The sequence below is a fragment of the Babylonia areolata genome, chromosome 9, assembly GCF_041734735.1.
Source record: "Babylonia areolata isolate BAREFJ2019XMU chromosome 9, ASM4173473v1, whole genome shotgun sequence".
In the NCBI taxonomy this organism is placed as follows: Eukaryota; Metazoa; Mollusca; class Gastropoda; order Neogastropoda; family Buccinidae; genus Babylonia; species Babylonia areolata.
In genome coordinates, this window is record NC_134884.1 from 14,991,415 (window position 1) to 15,008,502 (window position 17,088).

General features: G+C 40.7%; 1 protein-coding gene across 2 annotated transcripts in view; it reads right to left on the reverse strand.

The window, feature by feature from the left end:
* Positions 1-2,311: 2,311 nt before the first annotated feature.
* Positions 2,312-17,088, reverse strand: part of LOC143286084 (phosphoenolpyruvate carboxykinase, cytosolic [GTP]-like) — a 29,470-nt gene continuing 14,693 nt past the window's right edge. For both annotated transcript variants that reach the window (XM_076593659.1, XM_076593660.1), the window contains exons 3-10: positions 15,245-15,390; positions 13,969-14,153; positions 12,118-12,321; positions 10,840-11,027; positions 9,688-9,904; positions 8,691-8,898; positions 7,530-7,729; positions 2,312-6,902 (exon numbers count right to left, since the gene is read on the reverse strand). In XM_076593659.1, the coding sequence (XP_076449774.1) occupies positions 6,445-6,902; positions 7,530-7,729; positions 8,691-8,898; positions 9,688-9,904; positions 10,840-11,027; positions 12,118-12,321; positions 13,969-14,153; positions 15,245-15,390 (1,806 nt within the window). In that variant the 3' untranslated portion in view covers positions 2,312-6,444. The remainder of the gene's footprint in view (positions 6,903-7,529; positions 7,730-8,690; positions 8,899-9,687; positions 9,905-10,839; positions 11,028-12,117; positions 12,322-13,968; positions 14,154-15,244; positions 15,391-17,088) is intronic.

Sequence of the window (17,088 nt, forward strand, 5' to 3'; positions counted from 1 at the left end):
TACACCATGGTAGAAAAGGTCCAATTGTCAAAATTTCGACTTGAAGTAAAACACACCGGTAACTCGGAATTACATAAGATTATACAGAAAATGTATGGTTTCATGGGAAAACATTACCAAAATGATTTCCATTAGAGGCAAATCATTTCTCAGTCTAATCTGCAGATGGAAAATAAATCGTTTTTAGACCAAGTATGTCAGTAACGTTTCTTGCGTCTGTGGTGCTCACATAACAGCCGATTATATATCAACTTGCGATATGTTAAAGTCTCACATCCCTGAACTGAAATCATCTTCAGTGTTGACAATATTCAGCAGCCCGTTGCTAATGTATGACTTTTTCAACTCCTTGTTAAATAGTCCAGTTGGTTCGCTGTTATAGTTGTTAGTTTTTCATTAGAAAGATGTTGTATTGTTATGCTTTTTTTTTCAACCCTTTCACCGCCAGTCAGTTTAGAGTACAAAATTCCCTTGTGGTATAAACACAGAAAAGACAGTGGCTAAGAACAGTTATGTGTAGAAAATATGGCCTATCCTACCACCGAACATTAAGAGCAGTAGGTTCATGGATAACAGACCAATGAATGTCACCTTTCAGTGACATGGGTCCTCTACCACGCCTGTGCATACATGCGAGCTTGGCGGTGAAAGGGTTAAACAAAACTTAAATCGATCATTTTCTATATGCAACACACACACACACACACACACACACACCGTGCCCCCCCACACACAAACACTCGCGCGCGCACACACACACGCGCGCGCAAACACGCACGCACTATACACTTTTACTTACTCGCATGCGTACACAGTAATTTCTTCCCCCCCCCCCTCGACTTTTTTCCTACCCTCGTCAAATACCACTCACAGTGAAAATACGTTAAACTAAAGAACGAACACACACACACTGAGCTGAACAGGGCGATTTGGCTCAGTGCTTACACTTGGCATATCGGGACACACGATATCTTCCCGGTCACACAATACGGACTACAGAATTCTTTGTCATGTCAAGAACGGTCTATGAACGCCTTCAGAAGCGATGCAGAAAAGAGACAGAAAATCTGTTGGGGGGGAAGGGGGGCAGGGGTTGGGGGAAGGGGTCTACTAGCACTTTGTTTTTCTTTTTGCATGGTGTGGTGCCGATTCTAGTTGATCTCCTTATTCTTTATCTATTCATTTATCTGTCTATTTCTTCTCTCTTTTTTTTCTCTTTTTTTTTTTTCGTCCTGGAGGTCATCTTGTCAGGAGTGTTGTTTATGTTTTGTGGTGTTGGAAGAGGAGGGGATTCCCCCTTTTCTCTGATTCTGGCAGTGCCATTTTCATGTCCTTCAGTGTCCGTCAGCAACAAACAAACAAACAAACGGGTGTGTGGAGGGGGAAGGGGTGGCTCGGAGGCGGGCAGGGGTGGGGGTGGGGGAGGGGGCAAAAAAGGGGAAGAAAGAGACATGAGAGAGAGCACAGACACACATACATGCGCGCGCGCGCACACACACACACACATATATATTATATATAATAATTATATAATACAATGTGTTTTATACATATACATATATATATACACACGTATATATGTATATATATACATCTATCTGAGTGTGTAATATATGCGTGTGTAAACATACACACACACGTGTGCAAATTGTACATATGTTAATATGTATGATATGTGTGTTGTGTGTGTATGTATATTGTGTGTGTGTGTGTAAGAGAGAGAGAGAGAGAGAGTGAGAGAGAGAGAGAGCATCTCTTCCTGCTGCATCAATCACTCGTTCACTGTGGACTCTGGTTTCTGGACTTGGGCTAACACTTGCTCAAAGAGTGAGAGAGAGAGGGGGGGGGAGAGAGAGTGAGAGGGTGAGAGACAGGTAGAGGGAGAGGGGAGAGAGGGGGAGAAAGAGAGAGAGAGATTAAATGTGTGATAAATTAAAGATTAATTGTTCATAGTAATTATGAGCATAGATTTTTGGTATGATTCTTCATACTTATAAGTTATATGCAATTTATAGTATCATCTTGGTGTATGAGATATATGTTTCTAATTTTCTTTTGTATGTCTACTTGCATTATTGTATAAGTATTATTTCATGTGATGGAAATCTGTGCCATATAAGTAATACATATTATGTATATTTTTTTGTATTAATGCACAAGTAATACATTTTTAAAACTCCTAAATCAATCAAATAGAGAACACTCTTCCTCTTTCTCCCACAAACACACAATCATTCGCACACACACACACACACACACACACACACACACAGAGATCTGCAAGCAGCAACAAAAACAAAGACTTGGTGCGTAATGTCACCCCCGTTTTCTTTCCTCTTTTATTTATTTTTTTTCTCCATAGTTGCCACATATACATAACATGTATAAAAAGATACACTTCTTCATACACACACAAGTGATGCCAAACATAACATTTCAACAACATAACAAACCAGAAGTATCAAACAAAGATCATTGCATCCACCATCAACATCAAACTATCACAATATTATCATAGCAAAGAAGAAAAAAAACAAAACCCAGTACACTTTCCCCACTTTCTAACTAACTATCCAATAGAAATAATGACGGGGGAAGGGAGAGGGGGAGAGTTGGATGAGGGGGAGAGGAGGAAAAAGTGAGAGCAGGAATGAATCAATCACAAAACAACAGAAATGAATATAAAAAAAATGTGTGTTAGACAAACAAACGTTTGTTGGTCTTGTGTTGGAAACAGTTTTATTAGGAATTCATCCTTTTTTTTTTTTTCTCTCTGGCATTACAAACAGGTGTTGTTGTTTTTGATTGTTTTCTGTACAAATGACACACAAGACATACTGACTGACACAAAGACACTCCATTTCATTAAGTCAGCTGTATGACAGTTGACGTGTGCAGTACCACTCGATATTTAAAAACGACCAGTAACAACATCCTCCAATCAAAGTGTTCTCCCAAAGAACTTGACTTTGAAGAATCGATACATTATAACCTTTCACAATAACAAAGAAATATGTCCATATATATATATGTATATATGGGAACTGCAGAAATGTTAGTACAATGCATGCATACATATAATATTGGTGAAATAACATTAGAAGAATACCGAGAAAAACTTCACATGCGCACGCTAGAAAAAGAAAATCTTTATATTTATTTATTTTTTCTCCAAAATGTCTTTCAGAAGATTTGGCACTGGAGAGTTGAAAGAAAATAAAATACAGAACAGTAACCCCCCTTGACGGCTGAACCCTTGGTGAAATGAGATCAGTGTTGAATGAGTCCTCAGAGCGACTGTTACTTTGTGTACATTTCAATGGTGGCTACTGATTCTGCTGTCCAAGAATAATGCAGTCCAAAGAGGAAGAAATCCAGGTAAGGAAAGATCACTGACTTACCGAGTTGTTATTTTTTTTTTTCAGTTGTGACCTCCCTTTATTGATGATCCCACACATCAGTTGCAGTCAAGGGACGATTCATATATTTGACTGAAACATTCTGAGCGTACTAAAACTGTGGAACTTTTTTTGTTTGTTTGTTTCTTTTTTTCCCCCCAGACACTCACACACAGCCACAACAGTGTTTCCCAAAATTTTTTCTCCCACTAATGATTATGAACATGATCCAGGAGTTCAATTTTTTAAATATTGATTTCCAATCCTTCCAATACTTCCCTCGTGCACTATCCCCTACCAAAACAAATCATTCGTAAAAACAGCTCAAATTTCAACTGCCAGTCTTGTCTGTATATAAAGAAACATGAAGAAGAAAATCAAATGTTTACAAGGATTTTCTTGTGAGTGAGAAACTAGGAAAAGAAACAGACAGACAAGAAGAAATTCTCTCTGAACTATCTAAAGGACTAACCTTTTTTCTGTGGCAAAAAACAACAACAAAAAAACAATAAAACCTGATGTATTTTGGTGTAGCACCATTTCAAGATACGGAATGTGTATCAAAAGAGTTCCATAAAAAAAACAAAAAAAAAAAACAAACAAACAACAAAAAACACCCATACCCACAAAACAACTTTCCTAGCTTTTGTTAAAAAGAACGGAGGCTGCTTAAAGTAACAGCAACGATTAACATTTATACCAACATCAAATATACATTCATTCATCTACACAACCATTCAAATAACCCCTCAAAAAGAAAATAAAGAAAAGTTGAAAAAAAAAACCACCAAAAAACAGATGAACAGATAACAGGTATCACCAGTGCTGTTATCACAACCACGGAAATCTGTTCTGAGACAATCAAAGTTTTTTGGGTTTTTTTAATGAAAAAATCAAGTAAAAGTTATAATCTATGAATACAGAGTGATCATTAAATCTGGCAACACCATGATTGAAGAATCCACAGCCCTCTAGGTCTGGAATGGTCGTTTCAATAAAATGTACACAGTAAGTCTTTGTGCTCTATGTACAATCAAGATGTAAAAGATCATCAGAAAAATAGCAAAGGTTGAACAAGACAGGTTTAGAAAGAAAAATAAATTCAACAACATAAATTAAAAAGCATCAATTAGATTCTACTACATCTCTTTCAAAAATACACAGGTTAAAAAAGAAAAAGAAAATATCAGCTTCATTCAACACCAACAAGATTCTACATTATTTTCTTTAAAAGAATTTACAGGTTATAAAAAAGAAAATAACAGCATAAAACAACTAGATTCTACTGTATGTTTTTAATAAGACTGGTTAAAAAAGAGAAACTATATGGCATAAAACAACAACTTAATTCTACTTATACATATCATAGAGTTTCATTCATAAGTCAAATGTTTACAGTAAATGTGCAAGGCAGTGTAAACACGTACATTTACACAATTCTTGTGCATTAATCAGCTGTGTGAGCAACACATTCATGAAATACTTGTGTGTGTGTGTGTGTGTGTGTCTGTGTATGCGCGTGTGCATATACACGTGCATGTGTGTGAGCACGCGTACCTGCATGTGCGCACACACTTTGAGAGTCAAGTACTGAGCCCAGTTACATGTGATAAACCAAAAGTCATATTGTGTATGTATAAGTAAGTCTGCATGAGGGTCTGCTACGTGGCAGTAGAAAGCTGATATGACACAATACGGCACACGTCACTCAATACATTCACACACATATACACTCACAAAGATAAAAGAGCCATACAAAATATTCTGACTAAGGCATTAGTGTGAAAGTCGACATAGCAAAACTTCAAAAACACATGAACTTTGATATTGCTGATGCACACATTAACACCGAGACGTTCTTTTTGACTGCCTTTGAAATTGCCAAAATAACACAACAACACATAAAACACAACATCATTCATTAACAAAATTAAACTTGATGCGATAAAAACTATTACAATGGAAGATGCAAATGAAAGAAACAAAACCAAAACAAAGATGACGGCACCGGCATTGTCAAGGAATACAAAGGGGGAACAAAGGGTTGGAAGGAAACCCAACATCACTCCAACATCAAACCACACCCCACAAACAACCAATACGTCACACCCCACAAACAACCGACACGTCACATCTCACAAGCAACCACCAGAACGAGTCAACACCATCATCAGGCCAGCGTCCTGCACACCACATCAACTTGACCACCGAAGTAACGAGCTGTAGCCATGACAATTCATTGCTCCAGGAATTTAGCAAATAACAAAAACAAAATAAAACAACAACAAAAAAACAAGCAAAAAACCAACTGAAAAAACTCCACTTCACCCTAAAAGGTAAGATTAACAACCCCTTCAAGATAAAACGTCTTGCTGCTTCGTAAAGATCTACAAAAGTACCCACCCAGAATGCAGAAGATATACATCCATCTACCCCGAATGCACTGTCCACAGTAAACAAAAACTCCCACAGACCCCAAAAAGTCAAGACCACCAGCCACTTGGGGATAAAACATCCAGCTGCTGTAAGATCAACAGAAGTCCCCGCTCCGCTTTGCAGATATATGTCTCCCCATCCCTACCGCACTGTCAGCAGCCAACAAAACTCCCCTTCACCCTAAAAGGAAAGACTAACAAGATACAACGTCCTGCTGCTTGATAAAGATCAACACACGTCCCCATCCCAGCTTGCAGATACAAGTCCACCCACACCACAGCAGGGTCTGCCGTCAACAAAACTCCCCTACACCCCAAAACGTACCCAAAGGGATAAAAACGTCCTGCTGCTGAATAAACATCAACACAAGTCCCCACCCAGCTTTGGAGACACGACGACCCCCTGTTGACAGACAAGACATCAATCCCACCTCCTTACTGAATCTTCGGTCCTGTTGACAGACAGAATGTCCCACCCTTACTGAATCGTCTGTCCTGTTAACAGACAGAATGTCCCACCCTTACTGAATCGTCTGTCCTGTTAACAGACAGAATGTCCCACCCTTACTGAATTGTCCAACCTGTAACACACACGTCCGTCCACTCCAGGCCTACATGGTCTTGACCCTGTTCTCCAGCGCCTTCAGCTCGTCCATGATCTCCTGGGGCAGGTCGTCGTTCACCTGCTCGTCAAAGTACTTGTACACAGCGTTCACCTCGTTCTCCCAGAAGGGCGCCTCCAGGTGGAACATGGCCCCCATGTCCACCTCCTCCTCCAGACCCTCAAGGTTCAGGGACTCTGGCCTGGGCACGCGACCAATGGCTGTGTCAACTGCCACGTCCTCCTCGGCGCAGCGCCGCAGGATCCAGTCCAGCACGCGGCAGTTCTCCCCGAAGCCGGGCCACAGGAAGCCCCCTGCGGGGTCCTTGCGGAACCAGTTGACGTGGAACACCTTGGGCAGGTGCAGCTCTGGCCGCTTGCCAAAGGACAGCCAGTGCTTGAGATAGTCGCCAAAGTTGTAGCCGAAGAAGGGCCGCATGGCGAAGGGGTCGTGCATGATCTGTTTGACTGGAGAAACAAAGCGATGTCGTTTCCTTTTATTTCAGGTGTAGCAAAAAACGTGACAATGAAATGAAGAATGACTGCTGAGTCTATAAAAACACCAGTGACTGCTGAGTCTACAAAAACACCAATGACTGCTGAGTCTATAAAAACACTAATGACTGCTGAGTCTATAAAAACACCAAATGGAGAAAGTTTATAAAAACTGTGGGTTATAAAATAAGACTCTCTTTCGATAAAAGGTGTGCTATCACCAACAGCGAGTCTTATTGTAACAACCCACAGTTTTTCTAAACTTTCATCATTTGGTGTTTAGCAAAAAACTTTTTTTTTTAAGATGAGATTTTGATGCAGGATATATCTTTCATTAAATGGAAATATTTGGAACTATATACTAAAAAAACAACAGAAAAAAATCACTCAAAAGAAAAGGAATTTGTTTATCTAAAACTATGTTCAATCTATCACAATTACCATCACCCGCTTATGCAGACTCCAGCATGGGCCTTTCTGATTCCCTGTCCTGTGCAAACTACCACCCTGCTTACGCTGAGAAATCGAAAGCAAGTATGGCTAGTGACCTCCCTTAGAATATATCAACTCCCTTCTACGTGCCCAAGCAACAACACCTACCTTTGTGCTCAGCAGCCGCCGTGGACTCGGAGCGCATGGAGGCGCCGACAAAGACACCGTGCTGCCAGTTGAAGGCCTCATAGACCAGCGGCACACCCTCAGGCCGACGCCCCCCGAAGATGATGGCATCGATGGGCACCCCCTCGGGGTCCTCCCAGGCTGGGTCCATGATGGGGCACTGGGCTGCCGGCGTGCAGAACCTGGCCACAGGAACAAGAGATGATGGGGTAACGTCAGGACCAAATCAATTCTGAGTATTACAGACCCGACATATAGTTACTGGTTCATTTCTCATACACATGAACAAGAAATGATGAGGTAATGTCAGGACCGTATCAATTTTGGGTATTACAGACTTAACACATGATTATTGGTTCATTTCTCATACACATGAACAAGAAATGATAGGGTAATGTCAGGACCATATCAATACTGGGTATTACAGACCTAACACATGATCCTTGGTCCATTTCTCTCTTAGAAAGTGAAAGTTCAAGGTCTCAGTCTTTTACGGGCATTAGGGTAGTGCCTCGGGCTTGACATACATAGGAAGACGGGGCCCAATCCTCTCCTTCCACCGTTTCTACCTTCCCAAACCCGTACACATCTTGTTGGAGTCAGGAAAATTGGGAATAAAAGAACAGAATGATCTCCCCTGTTACATCTAATCTGCTAAAATCTTAAGCAAACTAACTCGTTTTCTAAATCTGACATGGGTGGAGTCAATTTTCACCCTAGAAACACACAAAACCATCTGAGCCACCACAATAAACCCAAGACCATCGACCACTCAGAAAGAAATATGAAATGCGGATAAAATTTCCAGTTACCCCCCCACCCCACCCCCCCCAAAAAAGAAGAAAAACACACATACATGCTCACATAAACAATCCACGAGAAGATATTTCTGCCAAAATATTCAACTTTAAAGGAAAATGATCAACCAAAACAATATCACAACAAGGCAGTATCACTATATTATCCCTGATCACACACACAGAAATCAACAAGAATCACAAATGCAAGCATTAAGAGCATACAAGCATCTTTTAACATTAGAAAATAAAATGAACAATAAACTCACACAATTCTTTTCAAACATAGAGTAGATTTAAAAGTACTAAACACATGCGCACACACACACACACACTAAACCCTCACCTGGAGTTGGGGTGTGCGGCAGGGCGGTCACTGCCCTCCTTGGTCCAGTTGGCGTCACCCAGCCAGGATCGAATCCTCACGTCGCTCGGCATCTCCTTCTCCAGCCCCTCCCAGAAGAAGCCGCCGTCACTGGTCTCTGCCACGTTGGTGAAGATGGTGTTCTTCTGGATCGTCTCCATGGCATAGAAGTTGGTCTTGTTTGACGTGCCTGGCAGACAGAAAGACGGGGGGACATTAGCAAATTTTGATCCTAAAATCATGAACGAAAGAATAAATTCATTTACTTAGGGTGACAGGGTAAGCATACACTGCTTTTTTTTTTTTCTTTTCATCCAGCTTTTGGAAGAAAGAAGGAAAATGAAAAAAAGAAAAGCAGAAAAAAAGAACAAGAGGAGAAAGAATAAATCATTGTATTATGAATAATCTAACATAATTACCCAATAGTGCAGACTTCACCAATGTTCTGGCTCCTGAGTGTTGGTGTTTTTTGTGTGTGTGCAGCAACTGTATCTAAACTGGTAAAGATCTCTCTCTCTCTCTCTCTTCCTCTCTCTCTCTAGCATGCATACACCCACAGCAGAGTTCCCATGGATGTGATCCCCCCTCCCCTACGTTCCCCCCAAGAAACAAAATCCAAACCAAGCCAAACTGAATATACAAAAATGTCTGCAACACAACTAACAAACGAGATTGGCAGGTAGCCCTCCATCGATGTTCATTTTTCGACATTTTTTTTTTCTAATGCATTAAGCATCTTGTGAATGGTACTGGTCAAAGGTTTGAGTTTTTTTTTAATTTAAAATTCAAAGACTTTCCAGACCCTGAAAGGCAAAAAATATATTTTTCCTAGACTTTCCAGTCCTGGAAATAGTTCTCTCATTTTTCCAAGACTTTTCCACACTTCCATGACCGTACGAACCTTACTCTTTGCCCCTCGCCCTTCCCTTCCCCACACGCGACTATCCCACGCAACAACAATAAAATACCAATCTCTCACCAGGGGCAACGCCGAAGAAGCCAGCCTCGGGGTTGATGGCGCGGAGGCGGCCCTGGGAATCGAACCTCATCCAGGCGATGTCATCACCCACACAGGTGACTTTGTAGTGGGGCAGGGTGGGGCGCAGCATGGCCAGATTGGTCTTGCCACAGGCGCTGGGGAAGGCGGCTGCGATGTAGCGCTTGACGCCTGTCTTGGTGTTCTCTATGCCCAGGATCTGAAGGACGGAAGAGACATTGTCATCATCATCACCATTATCATTATACCACTGTTATAGTGTAAGGCCATATAGTGTTTGTGTTTATTTAGTTATTTATCTAATATGTTACAAAGTAGAAACACCCTTGCAAATTAATTGTTGCTGTGGAACTCTGCAATAGCTTATTGTGTTAATGGTGTACTTCATCTACAGTGATATGTATCAACTGTACAAAATACTGATGATGATGATGCTTCATTAGCAGAAATTTAACCTTCAATGCAAGGGGGGAAAAAACGAAGAAAAAAAGTGCTTGTGTGAGCGTGTGCATGCAAACAGAGATGCATTAATTGTACACATTTTTTTCTCAACACATCACTACATATCCCCCGCAACGCCACCCCCCCCCTCCCCCCACCCCCCCATGTCCGACCTCTCACCCACTCTTCACACCCTCTGTGTGCTGAAATGACTGAGTGAATGAATGTATACCTGTCCACGCCAACTTGTAGTGAATAGACAATAACTGATGAGAAAAATAAAAGAGAAAAAACAACAACAAAAAAAACAACAAAAAAACGCACACCCTACAAACTACCACACACAAAAAAACAACCTACAAAATACCACACACAAAAAAAACAACCAACAAAATACCACACACAAAAAACAACCAACAAAATAGCACACCCAAAAAAAACACCACACCCCAAAAAAAACAACCAACAAAATACCACACACAAAAACAACCAACAAAATGCCACACACAAAAACAACCAACAAAATACCACACACAAAAAACAACCAACAAAATACCACACACAAAAAACCAGAACAACACAGAAACAAAAACCACCACAAGAAAACTAAAACAAACAAAAAACCCAACAAAAAAACAACCAAACACCAACCAAAAAAAAAAAAAAAAAAAGGGAAGTGAACCACCCACTGACCAGCATGTGCTCGGCGAACCAGCCTTCCCGCTGGGCCAGGATGGACCCGATGCGCAGGGCAAAGCACTTCTTGCCCAGGAGGGAGTTGCCCCCATAGCCGCTGCCGAAGGAGCAGATCTCGTTTCGCTCCGGCAGGTGGGCGATAATGGTGTTCTTGGGGTCGCACGGCCAGTTGTTGTGCAGCGGGGCTGTGGGGCGAAGAGAGAGAACAGAAAAAGATTTTTGAAAAGACTAAGAAGCAACAGCGGAGACCAGTTCTTGGCTTGAGTGAGCACAGTAAAGATGCAGGTGCTGTTTAATATTCACGGAAAGTAGTTCTGGAAAAGACAATTAATGAAATGAAAAAATGAAATAAATCATGTTCATATAAACTGTGAAGAACTCAGCCCTCCTACATCCCCACTACCAGACCAATTTAAAATTTTTTTTTTTTTTATCAAGTGCACTCATAAACAATTAAAAATAACCCCCCCAAAAAACTAACAATATATATATATATATTTTTTTTTTGTTCCTACAAATATAATGCAGCTGCCTACCTTCAAAGCAAGGAATATTTTTACACAGTCTTGTTTTCTCAGGGCACAGACATTCTCTGACGCATACCATCCCTTTTCTAAAAAAAAACAAAAAACAAAAACAAAACATAAAACAAGAGAGGCAAGGCCTTCAAGACTCACTTGTGATACACTTTAAAAAAAAAAATCCAAGCTTTTTATGTATTGAATATAATTTCAAAATGTAATGTTTAAGATGAGAAAGATCAGTTTAAAGCAAATTAACTCCCCTAGCGTTAATTACAGAGTAATTTCCCTTTTTTACTATCTGCACCAAAACGTTTGCAAAATAAATAAAACTTCCATGCTTAGCTCTCTTTGAACAAAAAATGATAATAATGACTGCTCTTGTTGTTGGGTCAGAATATCAGATCAAAGTGCCAAGTTTAGAGAATACAAAAAATATAAATATAACAGTAAATGCAGTTTGCAAATAATTAGGCTTCATTTTTTATTTTTTTGTGGCCATCCCAGAGGTGCAATATTGTTTTAAACAAGATGACTGGAAAGAACTGAATTTTCCCTATTTTTATGCCTAATTTGGTGTCAACTGACAAAGTATTTGCAGAGAAAATGTCAATGTTAAAGTTTACCACGGACACACAGACACACAGACACACACACAGACAACCGAACACCGGGTTAAAACATAGACTCACTTTGTTTACACAAGTGAGTCAACAACCCTAAAACTGCGCAAAGGCCAACAACCCTTATTCACCTGTCAGAGGCAGCGGTCGGCCGACAGAGTGCAGGCACTTGACAAAGTCATCCTCCTGCAGGGTCTGCAGGACCCTTGACCCCATGCGTGTCATAATCCGCATGCTGGCCACCACGTAGGCCGAGTCTGTCAGCTGGATGCCGATCTTGGACAGCGGGGATCCCACTGGGCCCATGCTGAACGGGATCACAAACATCGTGCGGCCTGGCACACAAAATAAACAAAATAAGATAAAATAGAATTATACAAAATTAAATTTAAATAAAAATTTCTAAAGAATAAAATCAACTCACCACTATTTATCTGTGGTAACTTGAATAACATCAAGTGACATGTGACAAAATGGAATTAGTGAAAATAAAATGAAATAAAAAGAAAAAATAGAAGAAAAAAAGAATCACCACTATTTAACTATAATAAATGGAATGACATTGTGTGATCTGTGACTGACAAAACAGGATAGAATGAATAAAATGAAATAAAATAAAATAAAATAGAATCAATGTTATTCATCTATGCTGAACAAGATGACGAACATCATGCATTTTGTGAGTGTAAAAAAAAAACACAGAGTAAAGTAATGTTGTCTTTATAACCAGGGTAACAAGAAAGCAGTAAGAACAATATCTTTACTAATTAAGGTACAGCTACACAAGTATCTGTTTTGTATGGGTCCACATCTATTTCTTCCAATTGTGTGTGTGTGTGTGTGTGGGGGGGGGGGGGTGTTCTACGCTGATATGTCATTGTAAAGTGATTTGAGAGACTGAACAAGCACAAAGAAGAAATCTTGAATACTTTTTTTTCCCTTACCTATTCAAATTTTGCTTGCAGCTGAACTACCAGTTGTGCTGGCTAATCTATTGTCAGCTTCGGTTTTTGGGATGGAACATATGGATACCCTTTGCAATCTCTGGCCAAACTGGGTTAAACAAACACTTGTTAAAGTGCAAGTGCTGTGGAGACTGGTCCGTACAAAAACCCCATGCAGCGGTCTGTTTTTGAAACCCATTTTGTTTTTTGAGTTGCATGCTCAGTGAGCATGTGTATCATACTGTGAGTGTGGAGACTTGATCAGGGTTGCACACCTTCATGTAACAAGAAATCTTTTTTTTTTTTCCTCGTACACATAAAATACAAGTTCAGCTCTCTTTCTCCATCTTGACCCAGTAGTGGGTAACACACTGTCCTCCTCAGTTTGTTGTGCGGATTCCCCAGTTCAGTTTAAAAAGTCTCTGTAAACACCTCTTCCGTTATGCCGACTGCATTATTGACCAATGTGCTTTGTGTTTCTCAAACTTTAGCTGGTCATGTGTCTGCATCATTATCTTTTTTTTCTTTTTTTCTTTTTTTGCTGCCCCATCATCTGCATTGTTTTATTGGCATTACTCCCATGCCGCTCACTCTCGAGTCCCCCATACAAGATCACATCTGGATTAGTGTGTCGCAGTCCCAGTGTCAGAAGTGCAGAGGAGCACCAGAGGAGACCAATTATCATCATTTTTAACTCTTTCACCACCTTAGGTGACTTTTAACTGATTAGACAGTTCATCGCCAGAAGCAACTTTGGTCGACATTTCAGGGTCATGCTAAAAGGACTGTTTTTCACATTGTAACAAACCGTGACAGCTGCAGCCAAGGTTCCAACGCAACTGAAAACTGACTAACCTTCCTCCCTGACTAAGTTTGAAGAGAACAAGTACCACTGTTGATCTGTCACAAACCAAACTGTGTGACAGAGACTTGAGAGTTTCAAGTCTAGAACATCTGGTGCTTGGAGTGTTCTTCCACACAATAAACTTGGTCGTGAAAGACTTTAACTAAAAAAAGACGTACGGCGAACCACCCTACCTTTCATGCAGTCAGGAAAGCGCATGTTGAGCTCATTGTCCAGGTCTTCTGGCGCCATCCAGTTGCCCAGCTGGCTCTTGGAGCCAAACTTGGGGATGGGCATGGTGTCTCGCTGGGAGAAGGTGCTGATATATGTCAGACGCTCGACTCGCGCCACGTCCGCCGGGTCTGTTCTCGCCAACCAGCTGCACAGCACAGTGTGTTGTTATGGTTACTGTGCTAATGACAATGATGGTGATGACACTTTATATGGTTACTGTGATAATGACAATGATGGTGATGACACTTTATATGGTTACTGTGCTAATGACAATGATGGTGATGACACTTTATATGGTTACTGTGACAATGACAATGATGGTGATGACACTTTATATGGTTACTGTGATAATCCTAATGACAATGATGGTGATGACACTTTATATGGTTACTGTGCTAATGACAATGATGGTGATGACACTTTATATGGTTACTGTGATAATGATAATGATGTTGCTAACACTTACACTAACTAACAATATTAACAAATGATAATTTGCGACAATATTAACAACGATAAAATTAAAAAAAGAGTATTCACTGAACGTGTGTATCTCTTTGTGTATATAACGTAGACACACTTGCATATATCATGTATATTAAGCAATTATGATATTATAATTTCTAATAATGCCATTATTAATGTTAGTAATAATGATAACACTACTACTAATAATAAGTGACAATGCTAAAATCATCAACAATGAAAACGCTAGGGACAGTTTACAATGAAGTAACAATGAAAACGATACTAATGACAGTGACAATCTGAGTGTGGTGGTTCAGGCTGTCATGATAATGTTGTGCTTTATCTTGTACGGTATATTTCACACACCACCCTTCCTCCCTTCCTGCAGCACCCCTCTTCGTTTGCCTGTGAGTATTCCATGCAGCGCAGCAACAAGATATCAATTAAAACAGTTCATTAAAGAAGCAGTAAGAAAAGTTTTATATTCCTTTGACCCCGCCCCCCCCCCACTCCCCCCCACCCCCCCCTCTCTCTCTCTCCACACACACACACACACAAACACACACACACACACATACAATACCACACCACAAACAATACACACACACACTTCCTATCCCTTACATATATACCCTTGCACATAACAAAAACATTTTTTCAAATCACTTGTCTTTCCCCCCTACTTACACTAAAAATACAATAAAGGAATGAACGAACGAACGAACGAACGAAGGAATGAATAAACAAATAAATAAAAAAAAGACTGACCAGTTTTCATATTTGGGCAGCCTCTTGAGCATGTTGTCCTTTTGGAGCATGTAGAGGATCAGGTCACTCTCCCTGTCAGAGCCGTCACATATGTGGATGGTGTCCGGCTTGCACAGCTTCGCGTTCTCCTCCACGTAGTGACGCACCTGTACGACACAGAGAAACAGACTGTGCTGATACCCTGAACGAGTTCTGAATACACACCCTGAATAACTCAATCAGGGTTCCCAGGTGGTGGGCATGAAGCCAAAAAAGGACCTTTAAAGGACTTTATAAGGACCTCAAATCAGTTTAAAAGGACCTTTGCCGACATGACTTTACAGTACACCCCAATCTATTTGACATGCAGAACAGCAGACACTTACCTCTCATAAACGGAAGAACAGCTAATCCCATTTGACTGTCGTATTTAGTCTTTGCAATTCACGTCACTGTAAGCTAGGCCTAAGCAGCAGGCGTGACTCACAGCCACTGTACCACGCTTCGCGTCTGCCACCGAGCAGAAAGCGCACTACTGTTAGGGCCTAGGCCTATAGGCTGTATCCTCCTACAGTAAGTACTGAGTTTCAGACGATCGCGTCGGCATCTTTCAACGCGCTTTGCAACTTGCGGTTTTGGTGTCGAAGGTGTTTCAGTTTCGTTCTCAAGTCTCTTTCTCTTCATAAAACAGGACTTAACAGTACCTTTCAAAAATTAAAAGGACCTCCTGACGAGTTAAAAGGACCAACTTGCTGAATCAAAGCACTTAAAAGGCCTTTTGACCAAAATCCAATTCCTAAGGACTTAAAAGGACTTGAAAGGACCCTACGAACCTTGTCAATACAGAATACACACTGAACAACTCAATGCACCCGGGACAACTCAATACACCCTGGACAACTCAATACACCCTGAACAACTCTCAATGCACCCTGGACAACTCAATGCACCCTGAACAACTCTCAATGCACCCTGAACAACTCAATGCACCCTGAATAACTCAATACACCCTGAACAACTCTTACTCAATACACCCTGGACAACTCTATACACCCTGGACAACTGGACAACTCAATGTATCCTGGACAACTCAATACACCCTGAACAACTCTATACACCCTGGACAACTGGACAACTCAATACACCCTGAACAACTCAATGCACCCTGAACAACTCAATGCACCCTGAACAACTCTCAATAGACCCTGAACAACTCAATGCACCCTGAACAACAACTCAATGCACACTGAACAACTGAATGCGCCCTGAACAACTGAATGCAACTGAACAACTTAAAACACCCTGAACAACTCAATGTATCCTGGACAACTCGATACACCCTGAACAACTCAATACACCCTGAACAACTGAATGCAACTGAACAACTCAATACACCTTGGACAACTCAATACACCCTGAACACTCAATCCACCGGACAACTCAATGCACCCTGAACAACTCAATACACCCTGGACAACTCAATACAACCTGAACAACTCAATACAACTGGACAACTCAATACACCCTGAACAACTCAATACACCCTGGACAACTCAATGCACACTGAACAACTCAATGCACCCTAAACACCTCAATACACACTGAACAACTCAGTACAACACAATACACAACAGCTGCTTCTGGCAGCCAGAGGGTTAACCCAAGCAAAAGGAATATGCTTACGAGACACTCTGTGATAATTTGTGTATCAAATGTCAAGAAACAGCTCCCAGACACATAAACCTCTACAGCTGGGCTTGCAACAGATGCCGCATAAATAATGGAACTTCATATGCTTTATAACAGATGGAACCAAAGCAAAACAAACAAAAAAATACCCTGCAGGATTAACAGATGAAAATAAT